This window comes from Gnatocerus cornutus, chromosome 2 (assembly GCF_029298725.1).
Source record: "Gnatocerus cornutus isolate USDA-ARS CGAHR chromosome 2, icGnaCorn1.1, whole genome shotgun sequence".
Taxonomy (NCBI): Eukaryota; Metazoa; Arthropoda; class Insecta; order Coleoptera; family Tenebrionidae; genus Gnatocerus; species Gnatocerus cornutus.
The window spans coordinates 18,116,502-18,141,148 of NC_142234.1; the positions used below are offsets into that span (position 1 = coordinate 18,116,502).

The 24,647-nt window shown below is 38.1% G+C and overlaps 1 protein-coding gene across 5 annotated transcripts in view; it reads right to left on the reverse strand.

Moving 5' to 3' along the window:
* Positions 1-4,732: 4,732 nt before the first annotated feature.
* The window catches only part of pan (transcription factor pangolin), an 85,012-nt gene continuing 65,097 nt past the window's right edge, over positions 4,733-24,647 (reverse strand). Inside the window, exons 4-10 of one of the 5 annotated variants that reach the window (XM_088029258.1) lie at positions 21,568-21,715; positions 15,956-16,046; positions 15,520-15,747; positions 12,838-13,033; positions 11,077-11,242; positions 10,100-10,169; positions 4,733-6,885 (exon numbers count right to left, since the gene is read on the reverse strand). In XM_088029258.1, the coding sequence (XP_087885384.1) occupies positions 6,408-6,885; positions 10,100-10,169; positions 11,077-11,242; positions 12,838-13,033; positions 15,520-15,747; positions 15,956-16,046; positions 21,568-21,715 (1,377 nt within the window). In that variant the 3' untranslated portion in view covers positions 4,733-6,407. Of the gene's footprint in view, positions 6,886-10,099; positions 10,170-10,718; positions 10,873-11,076; positions 11,243-12,837; positions 13,034-13,087; positions 13,958-15,519; positions 15,748-15,955; positions 16,047-21,486; positions 21,716-24,647 lie in introns of those variants that run through there. The other 4 variants (XM_088029257.1, XM_088029255.1, XM_088029259.1 and 1 more) reach the window with 4 other exon arrangements.

Consider the following 24,647-nt stretch of genomic DNA (forward strand, 5'->3'; position numbering starts at 1 on the left):
AAAAATTATAATTTATACTAAAATGTATATTTTTTTAAATCTGTTATTAATTATATTTGTGTTCTTCAATTCTTTCCAATATTTTTTATTCTTTATAATTACATATTTTTATATATTTTAGTATATTTAAAAAAAAAAAATAACATCAAAAATTTTTTGAAACTTCTAAAGTGTCTTGATTTTTTCAGTTTTCTAGATTTTTTACATTTTTTGGTCCTTGAGGTCCTACCAATTATTTGATACATTTTTTAGATGAACTTCAGATCAAACTGCTGCAGGTTTCAAATAAAGTCCGTTTTTTTATTAAAAAAACCACCATCACCACCATTTTTTGAATTATTAATATTATTTCCCTGACTTCGCAGAGTTTCTCATTTTTGCAAAAATCCAATAGTTGTTTTGATCCTGGCTGGTCTGAATAATTTGGATATTTGCTTTATAACTTTTTGGGTAATTTATTTGTCCTTCAGAATCTCTGCAATTTGGATTATATAATAATTTAAAGAAATTAAATGTTTAACTTTGATATGCATTAGACGTGTAAGAAATGCTGAATTTTTTTACTGATGAGACAGTTTCTTTTTTGAGATAGCAGGCCACTCAAGAGCCGTTTTAATTCAATCACACGGTATACAACGCCGTTGCACAAAACAATGGAATACTTTCTACAAATTAAATGACTATAAAGTTTGTAAGAGTTCTATGAAGGCATTGTAAGTTCATATAAAGGCAATGCGTTAAGATTTAAAGATCTTTATTGGAAATGAAACCAACTTTCCACATTATATTCCGTTTTATTGGTTATTGTACTCCTAACTTAGTAATGTTGAAATTTACCGGTTCTGCGAATTCTTCAGATATCTAAGATATTAAAGAGATCGTTCTTCGGTAATTGATTGTTTTGAGACAATGCCACGGACTTTGATTAACACTATTTTAGTTAGGAGCTATCAATAGTCACGTTTATAGCCAGACGTGCGATGTTAGAATGCACGACTCTTCTTAATAACTCCCGGATTTAATGGCGGTGCACCGATAAGAGATAGTTATATTGCAAAATCAAATTGTGTTTGTATTATTGTAAGATTAGAACGTAATTATCCAGAAAGGGGAGATCTCCAAGTTCAACACTCATTAAAACATGATCATGAATCTCCTTCATATTTTCCCTCCGCGTTCTGCTCAATAAATTTCACTTCACTCGTTGTATTTCATGATTCGCTTAATGAGATGAAACATGGAGCTGTGCTTGGGACCGACCCCAAAAAAATAATAAAACGAGCACAACAGAAGTTTGCCAGCGCACAATGCCCGAAATATTTCATTTAAGTTTTGAGGAACTTTCATGCAACAATAAGGGACATTTAGCATCACTCCGAGGAGTAATTTTCCCGTAACTTTGGGTAAGGCATATTATTAGTGCGGTTTGCCTTCCACGAGAGTCATATACATGTAAATAAGGGATTTGGCTAACGAGATTATTTTAGAGTTAATACAAACATAGTATGTTCTGGCGGCCATCAAACTGTCCAGAAAAAGGTACTGAAGCTAAATAAATTTCTAAACTAGGTTAGTATACTTTGGGAAAAGACGAATTTCGGTTTAGACGCCACTAGTAATTTTTCCCTTGTTATTTAGTGCGGATTCTAAGAACTGTCCGCCACTCAATTTTAACACAATTGCATAAATATTTTTGTTAAGTCGCGTTTGATTAATTTTGTACATGACGCAGATTCGTACTTCCACCTAAAATACAGTTCTATATACCAGACAAGATGCTTATTTTACTTTGCAAGAATACACAACTTTGATTACCCAGACGTAATACGCAGAATGTAATGATTTTCTTTGAGCTGCTTGAATAAAATTGAAAATATGGTTGATATATTTCGTGTCTTAATTGAAATAAAAACCGTTTGACTTACTGGTTTATAGATATACCGTTTGCTTTGTTAGTTTTATTTTATACAAAGTATAATGCAAATGTATAACATGTTAATTTCGTTCGGATCGCGATCTTTCCGTATTCTAGCGTAATATAATTTCTTTCACATGCAATTTCTCTTGTTTTATTTTATGGCGATAATTATCCTTTTTATGGCTACTTAAGTAATTTGAAATTTTACGACACCTATAATAATCCATTTCACGAATGAGGAGGAATATTACATTACCACAATTACGCGTTTATTACTTTTCAAAATGACGTTTTAAAGGTAAAGCATAGCAGTAAATTAGAACATTTTTCACAAATTCTACTTTTCTGGATAAACCTGGAGGCCTCTTCGCGTGACAAACTTGACCGTTCAACAGATACGTAAAATCCTTATTGATAGATAACACAATTTCTTTTTCATCTGCAGTCTATCTTTAACGATTTACATTGAGTTGCTACCAAAGTTTATCAAATTGTGGGTTCTTGGAAAAATCGTATGCTTTGGCCAATTAATAATACTGCGAAAACGTTAAAATGAACGTCGACTTTTAATTCAGGATAATTAATTAGTTTCGAAATTAATTTTGAGCCAACCAATTTTCCTTCAATTGCGCGTCAAATTTCTTTTAAAGGTGGAAGAAGTAAACAACAAAATGTAAAAATTCACTTAATTAAAATCCAAAATATATCTATCGATTTTCTTGGATTGGTTAAATTCGTTCAAGCTTTCAGACAATCCAATTAATGTTTTAATTTTTTAGAATGACTATTTTTGGATATCTGAGCTCTCGGATTCTCTTTGATTAGTCTTAGATTTTGTGGATTTTCTGGCATCCTTTAGGATTTTCTGCACTGTTTAAAATTAATACTTTCTTAAAGCTTTTTTGTAAAGTTCCAATTATTTGTTGAAACTACGTAATTGGATTTCTTTAGTTTCGATGCCTCTACAGTATCAATTTTTTTGGTTTCTGGGGATTTAAAGTTTGTTTTTTTTTATAATTTTAGTTTTTACTTGGGTTTTAATTAGGCTATTAGTTGTTAAATATTCTTTCTTATGAGTTGCCAAATTTTAATATTTTTGGATTCCTAAACGTTAATTGCTGGGATTTTCTTTAAATTTGTTGCCTTTCTCTTTCAATTCTATTTTTTTTCTTTTTTTACATGTTCGATTATCCCACTTATTTTACTAATTTTCACAATGTCTTACTTTCCTTTTTTTATGTTCCCTGATATTCTGTCAATGAGTTATTCAAATTGCAGGAATTCAATATTTGGTAAGGAACAAAAGGTAATATTTTGTAGGCGCCAAATTTAAAATGCGGCTGTATGATTGGTTGTGCAATTCCTGTGGAAAATCAAACAAGAATTGTCACGTTTGTGAAAACAAATTGCAGGAGCACCAGAAATAAACTTAATTGTGTTATTTTCACTGAAGATTAGCAGGATTTTGTTTTTCATCATTACATAATTTGCAAATACTAAAAAAACTTGTGAGTTGCTTGTGGAGCTTTAATCAAAATGGATATCTATCCATTACAGGTATCTAACTTATCTCTTTCAAATCCTGCTGTGCTCCTTTATAAATAGGTACATTCTGTGCGGGAAAAATGACGCATAAAAAACTTTAAAATACTTAAAAAAGGTTGGGAACTCCATAAATCAGTGTCCAAATCAAGAATTGAAGAACTAAAGAACTTCAGATCGAACAAAAAAGGACAAATTAAATTAATTTCATCAAATTAGATTATGCCAAGTGGGCACGAATCTTAGGAATGATCGTATTTGATTAATCAATAAAAATTTATAGAAATCTGCACTCGTTCAAGAAACTACTAGTTCAGATAATTTAAAAAAAAAATAAAAATAAACTTTGCGTAGCATACATTTATTGATATTTTGATAATATGTCAACGCTTGAAATGTATATCACGAAACTTAAGTCAATACCATTAGATATATCAACACAAATATAATAAAATCAATAAATTAGGGTCATTGGATAAATTGAAGACAGTTTTTTGCGTTAATTTATTGTATAACATTATCCCAGTAAAAACCTGCTATTACACAGTTATTTTTAGCGCTGTAATCTCTTTTTTTCAACACAAAGTCGTTTTAGGCAATCAAATATCAGAAAAAAAAGGATTAAAAGCCTTGAGATACTCAAATTGAATGGTTACAAAAATTAACAAAACGCATGTTATAACGTAATCTTTCTCAAAATGTTATACTGCATATCAAGTCAATTAAAAGCAGTCCTTAAAAGAAATACAGTCTACGATACAACTTAGATTTCTGTACATTATAATGGCATCTAGGTGTGGTTGTAATTGAGCAGACCTTCTGCAGCAATGACATCATAATATCTGCATTATTACCAATTTGCACAACTGTCACATTTCTATTAGATTCAGTCCAGCAACTTCCAAAATTCAATTATCTCCAGTAGTCCGAATTACGTGTAAGCAGACGCTTCTGGCATTTCTTCACCAGCTGCTATAAATGGTCATCACTGTATGTTATATGAGCCATCTGGTTCTCGCACAACGCCAAGTAATGTGCAGTTTTTTAAAAGATCCATTCACCATCTCTGAACTCTGCAAATCTTAAGGCCATTTGTATGAACGTTATGTAAGAACATGACGCAAACGGATGATGGACTGTTTATGTGCGATTTATTATTCGCATGCCGTGCTGGTCCTGTCCGAAATGATTGTCCGATTGCGTCATTCCCGTTTTGGCCTGTTTGGTGAACTGAGGCGCCACCTGTAGGTGAAGGATTAATAAAAATTCTGGTCATATTGAGGTTTTGTATTGAATGATTATTAGCCTAGACGGTGTTACGAACAGATGCTACTTACAAAGACGATTAACACCTACATATTCTAGTTTATTTATATATGTATATTCATTTACTCTATGAAGGTACACCTGTCTGAGGCATTCATAATGTCCAGAGCTGGTGTACTCGGACTGTCCAACTCATGCCGACCGAACCCATGGAAAACAAACTTTAACAAGGGCATAAGTCCGACAGTCGTCACACAAAAGAAGTTTTCTCTTATCAGCTTCAAGTTAACTATTAGACATTTACATTGCACTTATCCAAAACTTAAATGTATCCGTTTAAACCTAAACAGTCACGAGCTCGGAAACAATAGTCTTGGTTCAAACGAATATGGCACATAAATTAATCTCTCCTCGGCGTTTGAATCAAGACGACTGTTTGGTCCAATGGTGTGATTTGCATCACAGCACTGCCAAATGAATCAGTAAATGCAAAATCCTGAGGGAAGCCAAACATAATATATTTATATTAAATAGTATAAAATATCACATGTTTCTTTTTTATTATAGTAAATAAAGTATTGAACACGAACGCCTAATAATTTCCCTGCTTTGAATCTGAATAGCACGCGTCTCTTGAGAAAATTGTAGTTTTGTGTTAGCTATTTACAATGACTGAGGAAATTGTGTCTTTATCATATGGCCGTTATTCAACATAATTTCAACTTAAAACCACAAAAATATATTTCGTATTTGGAAAATTACAAAATGATATGGCTCGCCACAATTTAACAAATAATAGAACGTTCAAATAAATTTTACAAGATAAACTTTTATATAACATTTTATGTACAAAGTAATTACAATTTGTAGTAATATACAACTTAATTTGTTTCTTTGAATATGGTAATTTTCAACATAGCAAAAATCAGTTTCCGGTCTTTTCATACTACTCGTTTTGTTTTTATTTTCAATGACTACAGATTTTTGGAAACGCATTCAAATACAAACAAACGGAGCAGTACTCAACTTTGTGGCACAAGGAACATAAATTTAAACTATCTAAATTATGACTTGGATGCTGAAGGAACTCTCTTCAAAGGTTTAAAACTCAAGTGCCCAAACATAAGTACAAAAAATGCTGAATTTTGAAAATACAACAAAAACAAGGCACATTTAAGAACGACACATTAAAAACTCTTAATCTAAATCAAATTTGTAATGATCGTACATTCAACCGTACTGAGTATTAGCTTTTGTATTCAATTGACAGTCTTGTCAAAGTATAAAGTAAAACATGACTTTGAAATTGTTCAGTCATGATAACTTTTTGTATGGCAAATTAAAAATTAGTGTCATCTTCATTAGTCAGTATACATATAAAATCTTTAGTCGTGAAATACAATAAGTTATTAAAATACGCTCTAATTTAATTAGAAGGGATAGAACGAAAAATTAAGTACTGGCGTCCTCCAACATCCAAATACCACTATAAATAACTACAAAATATAAATGGATATTTATAATATATAGAGGTGATTTTGGCAAATGACATTTATGTTACATAGTATAAAATTCAGAGTGCAGTACTAAAGTCAAATTAAAAAAAAAAAAGAGAAAAAATTGAGATCATCGCACTGCACTGAACACAGTCCATCGCCCACTCAGTCACTGATCAGGGGGGCTACGTAACACTAATAATTGAGCGTGTCGTCTCTTTCCCATTTGTGTCCGCAGAGTCATTTCTCACGCACTGTCCGGTCAATTGGTTCACACTGAGCGGATTGTTTATATCGTGGGGGTTAGTCCCGACCGGGTTCCGGGGCGGCTGATGATGGGGGTGTGGAGGCGGCGGCAACTTCACATCGAAGGCCTCATGTGGGGTCAGGGGACTCTGGAGCATGTATGGACTAGCCACGCTGACTGAGGGACTTGCGACGCTTGTTGAAGGACTTGGCATTACCATTCCGCCAGGACTCGTCAGACTACTAAGTCCTGAAAGAGCTCCAGGACTTGATATCGATTGGTTGAGACTCTCTGCGTCGTCTTCGGGAGGAGTGTGAGCGTCACCCATGCTGCCACAGCTGCCTAGGTTATCGTCGGATTGGTTACCGTCGTTGCCGTCACCTGCCTCCATGTATCGTATGCACTTCTTCTTACGTCTGAAGAAAAGACATTGTTAGACTGGTTTTACTGATTCGAGGGAACACACGCGCATTCCTTGTTAAACTAGAACGGTATTAAGGAAGGGAATTATCATGCCGGCTGAAAAATAAAATACATGTAACATGCAACGTGGTTTGGTTGACCTGCGCTCGGTTCTAACAGTCGCATCCCCAAGACTGCCTTTCCAGTCAAGCGGTTTTTACCAGAAGAAAAATTATTCCGCGCGCGGGGTCTAAACAATAAAAACCAATTGAATGAAAGCCTCATTGTGCAAACGGCATCAAGTTGAAGCAGACAATGTTTCAAGTAGACAGCGACTTGTAACCTCTCCGGTTTTCTCCATCTGTGGTCTTCTCACAGTCTAGGGTCACATTTGACTGTCAATCTTCCGGAGGGAAGAAAAACAAGCAGTTAATCACTGTGGGTTTCAATTTCAGTATTTCACACAGACGTGTGTGCCAATGCAATGAAAAATGTCCGTCTTTGTTTCAAGTAATAGACTTCATATTTTATAGAAACAATTTTCTTTACTGCCACCAGCAGCTAATGTTTCACTCAGTTGAAGTTAACTACATATAATTTCTGTTATTGATACAAGAGTGCACCTTCACTTGTGAAGAGATAATTCTAGGCTTAGAAAAGTCATTGCACTTACCAAAGGTAACATTAAGTTTTCAATTGAAAATTTTTAATAATGCGTCTGCAAAAAACAAAACCATTACGATTATTTGTAAGCGTTGTTAAACCATCACAAAAAACTCTAACAACTTCTAATTATGTATGTGGGAAGCGAGGCAGAAAAGTAAGATTGTTTTCGCAATCCTAATTAGAGGATTATCATTTTGGCCGGAAAAAAATGTTTTCATGTGCTAATTGGGCAGTAAAACTAATTTTCCACCTACAATTGGCCAATAAATCAAGAAGATCATCGAATCTATTGAGTGTAGCATTACATCTTTGAAGCTCCAATGTTAAGGAGAAGATTTATGAAAAAGTCGGTCGCTACATTATTACTGTTTCTTTTTATCTCGTAATGATATGACGCGTCAACATGGCGCCAATCGCAGAAAAAATGATCACTAGCAACAAAGCGCGTCTTCACAGTAATTGGGTCATCGGACATGAAATTTCTGCAATCCTCATTTTCCATAAATGCGCGGTTCTCACTTTTTTAATAGTCTTACTTAATGATAGTGTACGTCAATTACTTTGCTTGTTAACATTAATTGCATTTATCTTTTGCGCGATCTTAATAACACGAGCCACTGTCATTAAGCACACAATAATATCAGTGTTAAGACATTAACCACAAGGAAAAAGATGCGACTATTAAAACCCGAGAAAATTGCAAACTGAAAAAAAAAACTCATGCGATGTTACACCGGTTTTGTTAAAGTGTACAGAAAAAACTTCACAATGAAAGTTTTTCTGTTCGGACGACACGAATAAAAACCAACTAAAAAGAAAAAAAAGAAAATAAAACGATCTAGAGCTAACATGACACCAACACTGCTGCAAACTAACCACGAGAGGGCTATAGATTGACGTATGTCGGTTCCTGGGGGGACTGCGTGGTAGCAGCACCTCCTGCTGCGTGCAGCAACCCAGCGTGGACCGTGGAAGTTCCGCCGCCATGTGAGCTGTTCTCGGGGCTAAACAATCGTTATTTGTACAAAGGAGCGCCCACTTCACACACACATCCAAACAGAAGAATGCACCACACCCTTGGCTTTCAATCAGAAAATGTGTCTATTACTAACCGACCAGTTCGCCCCTTTTTTATGTAACGATTACTCGACAGCAGTGTCTAGTGCACATTAACTAAGCCATGGGTCCTTTTCTGTGTGGGAAGACACATTTTCTGATCCCGTCACAACGCCACAGTGTCTCTTGATACACAAAATAATAAAACAACAGTCTTTCCACATAGATAAGAAACACCAAAAGGTGGACGGAGCTGCAGGGTCAACAAGGAACCGGCAGCTGCGTACACTTTAATAACCAAACTGACAAAGACAACCCAATGGACGATTTCTGTGCCGACTAATTCAATCAATTGACAACACTGTGGCTACAAGTCAAGCTGTACTGTGCGGAATGAGAATTTGGATTCCGAATGTTGTGATTATGCAGGTTTGATCAAAGGAATTTTGTTGCTGAGGTAATTGGTTTTTAGAGTGCATTGCATTGCAAACGGATCACACCGAGTTGGTATTACAGCGCTTAGACAGGTAAACCCCAATTGTAAAGATAAGAATGTTCTTTCATAGTCTTAATTATATTTACTAACTTGTACACTCCTCGAGTTACAATTTAATATTTAAACGTGACAAACAGTACGAAGATCACTCTATCTGTGATATTCTCGCGTTTCTCAAAATCTGACGCGTTATACAGAGGATCTTCTGTAGCCGCCAACAGTGTTGATTCTCTACTTTATAAACCAGCAAAGTGACAAGAATATATTTCAATTCTGTGCCCACTGAACTTTTTTCTTATTACGAATACAATATGTTGTCATGTTGGTATTCTTAGATAATTAATCATGCAATTATAGCAGCTGCCAGACGTGGTAAATATAATAAAATCACCCGACCCAGAGTCTACTTCGAAAAAAGTTTATTGAACACTCCTTTCCGACTAAAAGATTCGTAAAGCTTGACGCTGAGAAGCACTGATCCTTCAATCAAAGACATGTCTGGTGCGAGATTTTATTTAGACTTTAATGAAGATGTGCAAAAACTTTTCTAAACACTGTCAAGTCTCCAACTAACTGTATTAATATGCAACGTGAAGCTTATTATAATACTTGGGGATGTCGATGTTGTGGCAGCTTATTGCGTCGTATCTGCTACGGCTACAAGAGTCTAGAGAATCAGCTTTGAAATAGAGTTCTTATTGGATAATGCAATACACAAGTGACGCTTTATACCTCAGCAACAGAACTCGGTGCACTGTGACAATTTAACACACAACGTGAAGCAATCATAATGTGTTACATGCGTTGTAATTCAGTTCCATCGTGTCCGAGTAGATTCAGTAACATGATAAGAACAGACACCTACTGTGCACTTTCAAAAAATCAAACGTGTGGTTAGCTGTATTATTCGAAACGTCCATCAGTTTTTAATCAGGTTGGTTATTTATAACAACGTAAAAATAAAATGCATGCGAAAAATAATAACATTAAGAATTGAAAGAGATACACACCTGCATGGTTTGCACCACTGGTTTTGTTGGTCCAATCCGTACCTTGCCCGGCACTTCTTCATGCTGTTACCTGATGGACGTAAGAAAAAAGTTAATATCTGTGTGGTGACTGATGGAAAGGTCATGCGAATGAGATTGATCAATCCAAAAAATTGAATGGTTTGATCAGCCTTTTCTACTCTACAACTAAATGGTTCTAAAACAAAAATCTAAAGATCTGGATTTGACACGTTGATGGTCGAATCCAGAGTTTAGGTGACGACTATGACGATGGTTGGGTGTCTACAGGGTGTTGTGTTTTATGGGGGGGTTTGGGAGGTGGTGGGAATGGGTTCGGGAGACATGCTGTGCTCGGCCTAAGCGAGCAATCTTCTACTGGTGTTTGCTAAATAGAAAGGATGTATGTATGAACATGCAGGCTGCTGACAAACGTGCATACGACTCGTCCAACCAACAATAAGGGGTCTGCTCGACCCTCAGCAGAATAGGTCCCGGCGGCCAACCGAATTACCCCAAACATGCAAATATAAGAAATAGATATATATAATAGGTGATGCACGTCTCGCAAGTTACTATTCCGTTCGGTCGGCAGTAATTTGCGAGTTGTTGGCAGAGCTACCTCCATCGGCAGGGTCTTGCTTGCGCTTCCTCTTCTTGCCACGAGTGGCGTTGGCGCGCGACGACCAGTCGGGGTAGAGCTGCATGTGCAGCTGCCTCTCCCGGCGCGCCAGCTCATAGTACTTGGCCTGCTCCTCGCGGCCCAGCGCGTGCCACTAAACAGAACTTATAGAGTCAGCAACGTCACACGGCGGGCACGGCAGGCACCAAGAGAAGCCGCGCGCAAGAACCGAGACCTGCCAGCCGGCCGCCGACCCATTCTGCTCTGGCGCGTATGCACGTCTCTGAGGCGGCCGGCGAAGCCCCGATACAAGGGGGCTCCGCCGTCCGGACCTCGGTTAGTTAGGGTGCGCGTGTACCTCCCGACTCGACTGGTGTGCGTTCTTTCTTTCGCTTCTTCTTCTTGGTGCCGTAGCCGTAATTGTCCCGCGCGCTCCAGCCCGGGTACAGCTGCATGTGCAGTTGGCGCTCCTGGCGCGCCTTCTCGTAATACTTGGCCTGCTCCTCGCGGCTCAGAGAGTGCCACTGCGCAACCACACCATTAAGGACACTTCGCACACGGTCGTATCTAGACTAATTAGATCCAACCAGGGCCCGCAAGGGCACCCCAAAACAAACACGCACAACGTTTGAGAGACTACATACGCATCAGATGCAGAGCTTATCATACAACAATCACACCACATATTAGTACAAAATTGCAAACACTCCCACATTCTCCCTTTTTTTCTTTTATTACACTAAGGAACACAGGTTTGCCTCCAAGAATGAAACTAGTCTAATTATTTTTAAATTGTATTCCTATCAACATTTTTACCAGTAGATCAAACCCTGCACGTCACTTTTTTTTATTAGAGGGTAAAACAAAACGATAGTATCACATGTTATAACTTTTTTGTTTTTAAATTTATGATCATTGTTCTAGGGAATGTATTATGTGACCTTTTAAACTATATTTTGGCAATCCTAAAGTTTTCAAAAAAAAAATATTTCGCTATATTTTTTCAAGAACACCCTGTATACACATTTAAAATTTTAAAAAAGTTTGACCGTCAAATACAGAATTAAATTCTCTTTCAAAAGAGATGTCACATGACTATACTTTATATTTAATCTTTTTTAGTAGATAGTGCCTCCGGCGACACCTATGATTTATCTTAAAATGTAGTATAAATGTTGCGATTTTTAATAAATTGTACTTTTTTAATTTATTCTGAAAAATGTAAAAGTTACAGCGGAAAGAAGAAACTATATAAATCGCTTTTCTGTGATTTTTCGTAGAAAAAAATCTGTACGTGCTGGACTGATTCTATGTTGATATTCGAACTCAGAGCACTTGAATTAATAGAAATTTATCAAAATTTGTCGTGGAGGCAATTTTTTTTTGCATTTTGTTCCATAGTGTTATTAGACTCTTGGTGTTGCAACAAAGTATCGCAATTAGTGATAACATCAAAAAAATTATAATTGCAAATTAGAAAAATATGTCGGAACAATAATCTTAATAAGTAGCTAAAGCAAATAATTATGTTATGCTCTGTGTACTGCAGATAATTAATGTTTCCTCTAAAATATCGTCTGAACGGCAACCATGTTGAGAGCTCATTAAGTTTTATAACAATATCAAAATTTACCAAGTAACAGGATCCCTCAAATGAGAAATTCAACACTTTAACACTCAAGTAACGTCCTCCAAATTTTTCTTTACTGTCTACAGGTAATTCTAAATTGCATTTGCCGCCACTTTTTCTCTCATTTGTTATAATTTCAAATCATTATTACATCCACTCTTTTACTCACTTTGAATTCAACAAAAAAATTGTTAAAAAATGTTGAAACTTCTTACTCTCAATGAATAGTTTTGATGGTCCGCACTAGAGGGCGCACCACTATTTAAACATTTCCAATAAAATAAAAAATTGTTCCTGTAACTAAATTCATGTTATAAATTAATGGCTATTAATGTTAAACCGCTGTCAGTGTACCACAAAAGCGGCCCTGATTACCGGCTCTTTTATTTGCATATCTCATTGTTTCGCAAATCGATTCACAATAAGAGAAAAATCGCAATCAGCCAACATTCATCCTCTACTACCAAATATAAATCACGTAATTCTTACCCTTCGGCCCAGTATCTGATTAATGGCCGCGCTTTCCTTAAGCGTACATTCTGCCACAACTTTAGCTCTCATCTCCTTCATGTATAACATGAAGGCGTTTAGGGGTTTCTTTATGTGGGGCTTCTTCTTTTCACCGTTATTGCCGTCCTGGTTATTCTTTGAGTCTCCCAGGTTATTTTTATGATCGACTTGTGACCTGAAAGCAAAAAAACCCTCAAGCATAACTAAACCACTTTAAGCGCGAAATCACCCTTTTTTATCCTTTTTGGATTCGTGCTTTTCAGGTCGCATCTCGTTTACAATTAACGCGTCGAAATTGGTGGGGAACTTGTACGAAGTGTAAGGTTTTTTGTCTAGAAGATTGTTTAGAATGCGATTATTGTCAGGAGTGTCGCTTTTCGCGCAGGAGAGGTTCAAGTAAGGATTCTGTTGGCTCAGTACAGTGTTCATGTACCAAGCGCTGAGGAGTTTGCGATTGGCGAGATTATTGATGAAAGAGTAAACTGAGTCGGATCCGACGTTCTTGTACAGGTCTGCTGTCTTGTGGTCTTGCTCATTGAACGTGTTCTTGTGGTAGTGATTTTGGGTTTCGTCTTGGTTCTTGCACAAGTATTTTCTGAGCTGTTCGTTGTGGTTCAAATTGGATTTCTCCAGATTAGTTTCTTTGGTTTTGCTAAGATCCAAACACTGGTCGTTGTTTTTGGCGATTTTCATCGATAGGTCTTCGGGGAGATCTTCCTCCTTCTCCGGTTTGATGTCGTTGTTGAGTTTGGATTCGACGATGGTGAAGGGAGCAACGATAGCGATCGGCATTTTCTTGATTGTGAGATTTAAAGGTTCGTCCGTCGTATCCATGATCACATCTGTTAATGAGGATTAATGGGATGTTGGCAGGATTAACGTGAGAGGACCGCGTGCACCGCACATAAACCTTTCACTAACATACGACGAGATTCAACAAGTTTTTTATTCGCCGTTTATCACAGAAAATCAATATGAATGGCTGTGCCCGTCCTTTGTTTGGCTTGAATGGAAACAGACAGAAAACACGTGGTCTGGAGTGGAACAGGGCACAGAAACACAGATCGTTTCCGCGGATTTTATATTTATGGCCGATTTTGCGACAATTCGAGCAATTTCAGCAGCCGATCTGCCAAGGCTCCGGACACGGAACATTCAATAATAGACAAATCTGTTGCTGCTGCCAGAGCGACGACAGCGTCGTTGCGCCGTTAACCCCATTTAATGATTGATTACACAGATCTCTTTTCGAAGCTCGCGGAATTCGCGGCGGTAATTGATCAAAACAATCACGAAATCATTAAAAAACCAACAAAGGAAACGGGGATTGCGTACTCCGGGAAGAAATCCATTACGGACCCGTTCAGATTAAACTGATCGAATGCAATATCGGTCGGCATTTTTCCCCGGAATTAATTTTTCATAGAGAATTGTCGGCGTCCTATGAAAATATCTGGCCATTTTCCCAATGAAAATAAATGATGAAGCTTTTCCGAGAAAATCGCGTCGCGCTGGCAATGCAGCCGATTGAAACTTGGGGATAATACGATAAAAAATGTATGTCATTACAGACTTAGCGTTTATCAAAAGGAATTATTGATTGTCGACACAAAAGCCCGCCAAAGTGGGAAATGGCGGATTCTGCATTGCGTGTAAGGGCAGCTTTCTGCTTCGAGGGTAGCAGAGGGTGAAAAACGCTGACATACCGACTGCGATATGGACATTTGTTCATAGGTGGAGCCCTATACACTTCTAATTCACAAAAGCGCGAGTTTCCTCCCGTTTAATAATCATAAATCTAAATTAACTCGATATTTTTAACTCCATTTCCGTTCAAATTTATTTTTACCCCGCACATTGCTAGACTAAAAAAGAAAAAAACGCGAACGCGGCATTCACTCCATTTAAAGTAAAATAACGAAATTTGTAAGCAGGAATTTCTCACGAAACGGGGAAGGATTACATTCAAGGCTGCTCAAATTGCGCATACATTTCTCTAATTGACATTATGTGGGCGCGCGTTATTAAGGGATTTATGTTTTTATATGGTACATGGCGACATTAAACTTCTAAAAAGAACACGTCTGACTTCATGCAGAATAAATGCTTTCACTTTTGTATTCCGTTTTTCATGTAAGTACGATTCGTAATAATTTTCTTCGAGATTAAAGCGCGGAAGGGTTAATTTTAAGCATTTCAAAGCGCTGATGTTTAATTAATTTTTAATTTCGGCGCCGGCAAATCAAAGCTGCCCTCATGAATTTTTCTTCAATTTTGAATGTCGAACTCGTGGTGTATTGTTTCTGTGCCCAAGAACTAGACAAACACGGCCATAAAAACAATTTTGATGAGTTCGCGAGATTTTCGAATCGCACGGCCGAGCAAATAGAAGTAGGATCCAAATGAAAACCAAACAAGAACCCTCTGCAAAGGCAAGTCCACAACGAATGTATCGGCAACCCTTCGGGCACCGAATGAGATGAGGTTGCCGGGCAACCAACTGGCCAATGGCCGCGCCTCCGATAACCAATCTTGGACCTCATTCCTCGCATGGCCGCCCCCGCCAAGCACGAATTACCACTATAGTTAATGGCAATTAGAGCATTTTTGGGGGAGTTGAAGATGTCGAGAACAACTCCGCGCCTTTTCTTTGTAACCCACCTATGGTTCAAGTCGGGTAACTCCTGTTTCGGTCCAGGCGTCACGATGGCCGGATGAGACGATAGATGAGGCGGGTGAGGCGACAATCCCGGATGCGGTGGGATCAGCCCTGTCGGTGAGAACCTATAGAAATCGCTAGGCAGGCTGCTCGTCGAGATCGGAAGGCCACTGGGATATGGACTCCTGAAGCCGGCTCCGGGCGACAACGGGTACATGCTTGGCGTGTGCCTAGAATGAATCGTACCATTGAAACAACAAATCCAAGAACCATTGTTATCGATATTTCAAAGCGATTCTATTTTTATATCAATAATGTGCAATTTTCTGCCTACTCTATTGATCAAATCCTGCATTATTTAAATGCGTTTAATCGACTTACAGAGCGTATTATTGGTGATTACAGAAAACAAGAATTTCATTAGACGGAGCAACTTACCATGAAGCCGCCACCTGTGACATTTCAGGACTGAGAATGGGGTAAGGGTACTGGCCAGCAGGAAATGGGTACATCGGGGGCCTCGTGAGTCCTGAAAATAACAAAACAAGTCAAAAAAAAGAACAATTTTAGAACCAAACTATCCCTTACACCGACAATCTAAATCTACGACAAGACTGTGAAGTGGAAAAGCTTGTGCTCATGAGGAAGCAGTGTTACTCTTACAAAATGATGACCAAAGTTCTGTGTTAATTGTTATTTATTTAATTAAACAGGTTGTGAAGGAGAATTCAAGTTGGACACTTTCTCTTCAACTTATCGCCCATTCGAGATAAATTAGTCCATTCCATTCCAGTGACAAATATTGACAATTTAATAGAATATCGAACAGTTCCTTACATCCAGCGTCTGAGATTGATAAATAAATCAGACTATCTATTTTAATTTTCAAATCAAACGGATGTGAACTTAATGGCGCCAGAAAATTAATGACACCATTCATAATGTGCTTTCACGATAAATCTCTAAACACAGAGAATATGGGAAACTGAATTTAGCTTATTCATTTTTCACAAATAACTACAATCTTGACTCTGATTTTGTTTATAAACACAGTGCTGAAAAATTGTTTCAAACTTGCAATTTTGAACCTCTGCCAAAAACAACTGCAGCCGGAAGTGGAAGATAAAAGACGACTTTGTAACAGTTATAATCACCTGTATCATACCCATTTTGAAAACGTGGAAAATGACGGCCTAGTTCCTCGCAAAAACGACAATTTCGGATAATTGCCAATTACTTTTCGACGTCCCGAACTTTAAATGTAAATTGTTCGAAAATTGATTCGGTGCGAATAGGGATGGAGACGAAGAGTATCGTCTTGCACAAATTATTATAACGATGTTGGAAAAAATTAACTTACGGCATAAGAATTTTCTTGTCGCTTCGTCACGAGTAAACAAACCTAACATCCCCTCAAACATAATTCCAGAAAAAACTTCAATTCACTCATTGTTTACATTGAAACAATTAAAATAAAGACTTATTTATTGTTCAATGTAAGTTTGAGCTCTGTTTTAAACGGATGTATCTTTTCCTGCGGTAATAAACACCACTTAAACGGGTAATAATCGCACTGATCGAAGAACGCGCGGTTGGAGGAAAAAGACCAAAGATAAAGAGTCTAGAGATAATTTTTTTGCATGAAAAATTAACGGAGAAGGAACATTATGACATAAACTCAGGTCTGAGGGCAAAAATTATGGCATTTGAAAATGGGTGGGCGGATCGCTTGATATTGCAAAAGAAACCGGTGAAAACTAATACTTAAGTGGGGAGGACCCTATGAAAAATTGATTGCACACGTGAACTTGTAGGATTCAGATCTATTTTTTCAATGAGGATATAGATAGGGTTTTATTTTTTCATTCACGCGATTAGTGGGGTTGAGACGAGGGGGCCGGCAGGGGTGGACTCGCACTATTTTACTTCAAACGTGCTGGAAAACCCGATCTTTCCGAGTGTATTTCATGTGTTTTGGTCATCAAAGTGGACCAAATATTAGGTGTCTCTCCCGGATCTCCCGGAGGCTTTGTAGTCCGCCCCTGGTGCACCTGCCCCATCACTTCCATATGAAAATGATGAGGATGTCAGTGTAGATATTCACATACGTGAAAGTCCCTTCGTATCGATTGTCGTTGACAAAGGAGCCTTGCTTGCCTGGCAGTCTAACCCTCTCGCTGACAATTACACGCGGCTTAAACCCGCCGTTTTATTGTAATGACAGCGGGGAACTCGGACTTTTATTACATTTGTCATTTGATAGTCTTCCCGGATTCAATCTGAGTGAATTGATTGTTTCCTCCCTCAATATCCACCTAAGCAAACACTCTGAATGTGTCGGGCCCAACTCCACAAGCTTCCTTGGAAGTATTCGCGAATTCGGCTTGTCACAGTTCCAATTAGAGAAGAGGGCTCATTGTTACAGACCGCAGTTATAATTGCCGAAAATGGCACGTGCATTACCATGCTGGCTGGTCGTAACAATGACAAAAAGCTCACTAATTATCAACCCGCAAAGGCACCAGCGAGCTCAACACGACACGTGGCTATTTAGACGGGAAAAAAGAAAAGCGCGGACGAGCACTCATTAGCTCTAAGTAAAAAAGACCTGATAAGTTGCTGCCATTACACACATTTTTCCTACTAGAACTTCTTCGCGGTCTTCTTGGCCTCACTCGCATTTTTGCAATTTGAATTATCCTGCTCCACTGGCTCGTCAAGTGCAATATTTGGTTAGTCATTAAACCCACGTAAAGGCCAAAAGGACACGTGCTGGGAATAATGATCGCCCCCTTTTCATTCGTCCTGGCCACATATACGACCCGAACTCGAAGGGATTCTGCCCGAATGGACATGCAGCTCGGCAATTAACAATCTAATGAAACCACACTCTGGAACTGAGCATTTAGTAGTATACAGTGCTTGTGTGTAGAGAAAACAGAAAAAACGGATTCGATATCGATTAAGCGGCGTTCGAGGCTTATATTAGAAGAGACAATTAAAACAGCCTAGCGCAGATAAAGAAAAATCAACAACACGTTAAACATTACAGAACAGCAGCGATGAGAGAAAATTAGATTCCAGTTCAAAGGAGACTCTCCTCTCGCGAATTATGAAAACACCTCGAGTCCTTTGAGGAGGCGCGCGATATGCAAACGACCAAGATAATTAGGATAATGGCAACCACTTCAATACCTGCCCTCTGCAGGTTTCACTTGCCTTTGGTGTCCTAATTTATCTACTTGTGTTTTTGTACCAAATGCGACACTTGTTGACTGTAAGTCAAGAATTCCGTCCCAAAATCGGTCACTCTGAAAATTCTCGACTAGCCGCCGCGAAATTTAATAGCATTTCTCACACAAAGCGTCCGATTTTTTGAACGTCCCTTTTTGTTTTCGAAAAAAATTAATGCGTCTCAAGCGCGTACATTATTAAAATTTGTTTGCGAAATGTTGTGCACCGGAGCTTTTTATAATTCAATGAAAACTTGTACAGCGCGGGCTTACACGGCATTTATGAAAGCTTCCAATTATTATCCCCAGACAGTAAAAACTAAAAAATGAGGATTAAAGTGAACAACACCGCTTTCGGATTATGATTCTTCTAATCCGAAACTGATTAAAAGGGCGCGCCGGCGAAGCTCCATTAACAAATTGCTATATTAAATATTGGTAGTCCCCGAGAGCTTCTGATTGTGCGTACATCAATATCCGTTGTTCAGATCAACAAGTTCCACTGAAAAGCAACGCACCGTGCATTCCCATTGTGTCGCCACCCCTGGCCGGCGAATTTGTATACAACCCCGCAAAATTGATAGCGATCTTTCAGGAATTGAATGAACTCGGCTATCGATGAGTTTACAAAAAACGGAATGATAGATGTTATTAAAACAATTTCTGAACGTCTTCGGACACGTAGCTCCGAAATAATAATTCTGATTAATGAAGACTGAGTGTGCTCGGCCTCCCCCAAACCGCCCATTCGCGTAGCTCATTATTCTTTTGTTTTCTGCATGCTTATTAGCAGAACAGTGAAATGTCCTTGAGGTATATCGAATCCAAGCTAGGGAGATTTCCGTATCGCCAAGTTCGAAGTTCGCCAATTAGGCAACCTTTTATTCGTAGTTGGAGAAAAGCAAGACGTGATTTGCGGCCTTTCCACTTTGAAGTTTGTTTATTGTAACGACTCCGTCTTGTGGTCTTGTTGCAAAGACAAAAAGATGGTTTCGTTGCCGAGGTGACGTATGGACCGCATCGTTAACGCGCCAGACGCAACCGCAACGGTAACTATAAAACCGCGACGTCAACGTCGCCGACGCTTTCCTCCGTTAAAAGGTACAGTGAGTTTGCAAGTAGGTATACGTCTGAACCGTTCTTTCTTGCAGCGCGTATCAATTAACCCGTAATTGGGTGCGTGTGTTCGAGAGCTTGATTCTTGGCTGCCTCTCGACTCCGCCACCCTGCATGCGGTCGGTATGCTCTGCAGGAAACGGTAATTGGGTAGCAGTGTATTTGTAATTTAATTGTTCATTATGCCGTATGCGACTGAACATATATTTCTGAAACGGGCTGCTCGCCGACCAATTGATTTGTTTTTATGGCGCATTCTCCTTTAAGAAACGAGAAGTTTTTCGATGGTGACGTGCACAGGGATGACCGCCTGCGAAGTGACCGACCGGAAATTGCGAAATCGGAATGGCCACAAGCGAGTTCAATTTTCTAGAAATAGGTCAACAATAAGTGAAGGATAATTAACACTCGATCGAGCAGTAAATTGACATTTTTCTGGCCTCGCCGTGACTTAAACGGTTATAGATTACAGGTACAAAATTTGTAAGGTATCTGACTGATAAATTTTCTTTTATTGGCAATACAGTAGACTCTCGATAATTTGAAGTTTTTTCCCGGTCCCCTCGATTTCTATTGATTAATTGAAAAATTTCAATGTATTTTAGTGTTAATTTGAAGTAAAATCCAGCACATTTTTCCCGCTAACACTCTATAATTTGAATTTTTCCCTCCCAAACTCTCGTTAAATTGAAGTCCCTCGTGTGGGCGTACAAGAAAAACAGAAAACTTCTGAACAAGCCATTCTTAAAAATTTCATTGCAGTTTTAAAATCAGATTTAACATTTTTTTGAATTATGTTTTTTAATAAAGGGTTCTTGGAAGTTTCATCGTAACATCAATCTGTTTCACTAGAAGAATTAATAGTTTACAAAATATAAGTTTGACGATATTTTGGCAACGTGAAATTAGTAGAATATACTATTTTCACACTATTTTGAACTCTCGATAATGTAAACTTTTTGCCGGGTCCTTTGAGTTTCAAATTATCGAGAATCTACTGTATTATTTTTTTATACTTCACACAAATGAGCATCGATTAAAATTCCTGCGCACAGCAAATGCGGCACTTGGAGCAGAACTTAAAAATATTCACACTACATGTGTGTACAGTATAAAGTGTTCTGGAGTAGTTATTAACGTTAATTAAAGTTTTTATCTATACAGCAATTTACCATGAATTAAAAAAATTAATAAGCATGGAACAACGGGTAATAACATTACGAGACTATGGACATCAAATACAAAAATATGTATGCAAAAATATGCATCTTTGTCACCTCACGCAATAAGATGTATTATGCAAAATTCGCTTGGCTCTAATTTAAAAATTGTAATGTTTATAGTTCGTGTCACCCCACATGCAATTTGTGGATTAAAACTCCACTTTTAAAATTACAAAACGAACACCCCCCACTTAACTTAATTCTCTTTTTTCTACTAAAAGCTCCCGCCAAAACTACCCATCAAAAAAGCAGCCCCAAATAGCAATGCCATGGATGAAACATATGGAGGGTGCTTTATTCCAATATTAGTGCAAAAATGTTACCCGACTACCCCTCCACCACTACATCGCCGCCGCCAACTTACATGGACGGCGGCGATCGTCTTTTCAATGGGTACCTGCGGCGAGCAACGGACCGAGTCGTCTCCAGTCGGCGGGGCTGATGGGTTGTGGTGGTGCGGCACCACCCCCGTACTCACCCATGGAACCCGCGGTCTTGCTGTCCAACTGGTAGGGTGGAATTCCCATGTGCGCCGGTGGTGGCTGCGACAAGGGGTCTCCGTTGTGGCAGAAGAAAGGCAAGGCGGCGCCCGGGTGCCCCGTTGGCGCCAGTCCCATCTTACTGGCCTGAAACAAACAAGAAATTTTTAATACTTCGTAAGGAGACAAATCAAACGTGACGCGGAGATAAGAGGTGGTGGTGGTGCATGAATAAACAAAAGGACCGAACCGGAAGCAAGTGTACGGGGGTGGAGTGGCGGCGGAACTTGTACACAAATAAATCCAAGGAATGTTTATTCATAAATGCACCAGTTCCATATTTAACCGACTGTAGACCCATAATGTTGGTATTTCTATCAATTTAGTGAATTTATTCTTGTCTTTGTAGTCCGGCTGGTTGTAATAAATAATAAATGTAACCGCAACGGTAATAGCGTCGATTTACTTAATTTTAATTAATTCTTTAAATTGGTTGTATCGCCGGCTTGGTGCACGGCATCGAGATAAATAATGGTAAACGTACAATGAACCGCTCGGTTATTAATAATTATGGCAATTAATTACTCACCAAGATTGCTACTTGTACTGCAATTACGTTGTGGCGATGCGTTACGTTAACCTTTTTGTAAGCACTCGTTTATGAAACATCACATTTCACACGTTATAAAGTCCAACTATGCTGCATTAATCTCCCACCTTGACCACACTAGGATCGTAATTCAAAAGGGACACTCGGATAATAATTCTTGTGGTATAATCTAAGATTCTGAGGCATTTTGCATTATGATACAAAGACCAATTAAGATTATTGTTGCTTACAATTTCTTCGTTAATTTAAATTTCTTTTATTTCAATCAAAACGATACGCGTTTTAATAAATCATTTTTAACTGTTTTCATTGTGTTATCCTTATCAGATAATTAAATCCTGTTTTTTCCACGTAAGACAATACATTTGCAACACCTTAGAAGTATAAGTAATAATTTTATTCTTTGCGTGTTAAGAAAAACAACGATAATTTCGTTATGCACATGCATAATGCATCGAAGATCATTGCTAATTGGCGCCCATTAGATAATAAAACTACAACGATAAAATAAAGAGACAGTTAAAACAGAAACAGATAAATTTATCAAATATTCACCGAAGCCTGAAGCAAGGCTACTGTATTATTTACACCGCCTCACAGTCCAACCGAAAGAACTGATTTTTGGTATTAATATTCAAGAGAAGTTGTTGTAATTCGAAAAGAAGCAAAGTTTAGACCATGATCGTGCCTCTTCTCTTTGTAAAATTCCACCACCGGCAAAAGTCAATTCCTCGTTAATTAAAACGTCCAAGAATGAGAAACCGGCAAATGTGAAACAATAATTATCTCGCAAAACATATGCCTACAGTTTTCCTGTATAGACACATTTTCGTATCCCAGTGGAGGCAGTCGCTATGGTAACTGTTCCAAGCGAGCGCATGAGCGAACCGTCCCCAAGATTAGAAATGCGGATGTAAGGGCTGCGAAACAGCGACTATTAAATATTCAGAAAAATAATCATGATAAAGTTCGCCCGTTGGTATATAATCGTTAATTAAGGTATAATCGCGGGACGTGGACTATGCATGCTAATATGAATGTACATTGTAATAGTCAATATTTATTTGTAATAAGTACAATTGTACTGTGGCAGTGTGAAAGTCACGTTAAACCGACGTGTCGTTAACAATAGTAATTACTGTAATAATGACAGTAGTTAAACTTGTCAAGAGTGACGATTATGACATGAAAGCAATTTTCTTCATCGTAGCATGTTAAAATTAACATCAGGTTAACAAATTCACTTAATCCAGGATGAAGTAGTTGTATGCGGGAGGCAGCAGCATTTGCTTAATGAAGCAATGCAAGTTAGAAGAGACGTAGATAACGAGGTAATTGGTGGATGGATAGTAGGTGTGCGTGCCACGGTGACTCCTGACATGCTGTATTTGACACATCAACACCGTGTGTGATTACACATAACTGCATAAAACTGGGGCGTTTCTTACCGACTAATGACAGGCCGTGGACGACCGCTTCGGATTCTGGTAACCAGAGAGCGGCAAATTGTTAACTGAGCCAATTCATTACGACAAAACGTTTTTACTCTATTAACCGAAATTTGGGAAACCGCAACCGCACTCGGCCGTGACGTTATTGCTCCTCCGTTGAGCTTTTTAAGAGCTTTGCGAAGCGCGCCGGAACATGCAAATTGTTATTCACGTTCGCATAGATAAGTGCAATTTGTAAAAGAAAGGGAAATCTTCATTTAAAAGAGCCAATTAAGTGGAATGTGGAAACGCTCGTAAACAAGCTGTTTGAATCTTCGGTATTACACCCATTCCACTTTCCCTTTCCCGGAGTTAAAAAACTGCAAAACACTGCACATTTAACCAATGAAAAGTTATGCAAGAATAAGCGATCGAGTTGATTGTTTCAAATGTTTTTTTTCTCTCACATTCCCCATTTTATGAATGAGTCAAAATTATAAGCCAGATAAAACAATTTAAAAAATAGTAGATTTTGCGACCATAGCTTTACAATTCTGATAGTTTTCCCGGCAATCAATGAATTGATTCTTTTTTGTTAGTACTACTTGGAAATTTCTATTCGTGACTGCGTTACTACACCTAACTACACCCACACAATAATTGCCCACTTTGTTGAGTACACAGAACTACTGTACCTGTTATTAATAATCTAAACTGCCGTTTACTTATTTGATTTTAAGGTCAGCAAAAACCCACAGATTAACATTAGCGATTCGTTTCGGTTTATTAGTGATGATGAGTAACAGACCGCGGTCCGCCTCCTCATAGTGCTTTTGTAAAAAACAGTTATTTTATGGTCTTTAAAAAGTGGGCTGATGTAGAAAAGTAGCACGCCGAAAATTAATTGAAATAGGACATTTGTATGTGAAAACCTGAAATTTCATAAAGCCAAGAATTAATAAAAGTGAGCTAGAAGCTTTCAAAGGAATGCATAAAAATTAAAAACATGGAACCCAATATTGGACGATACTTTTAGGGC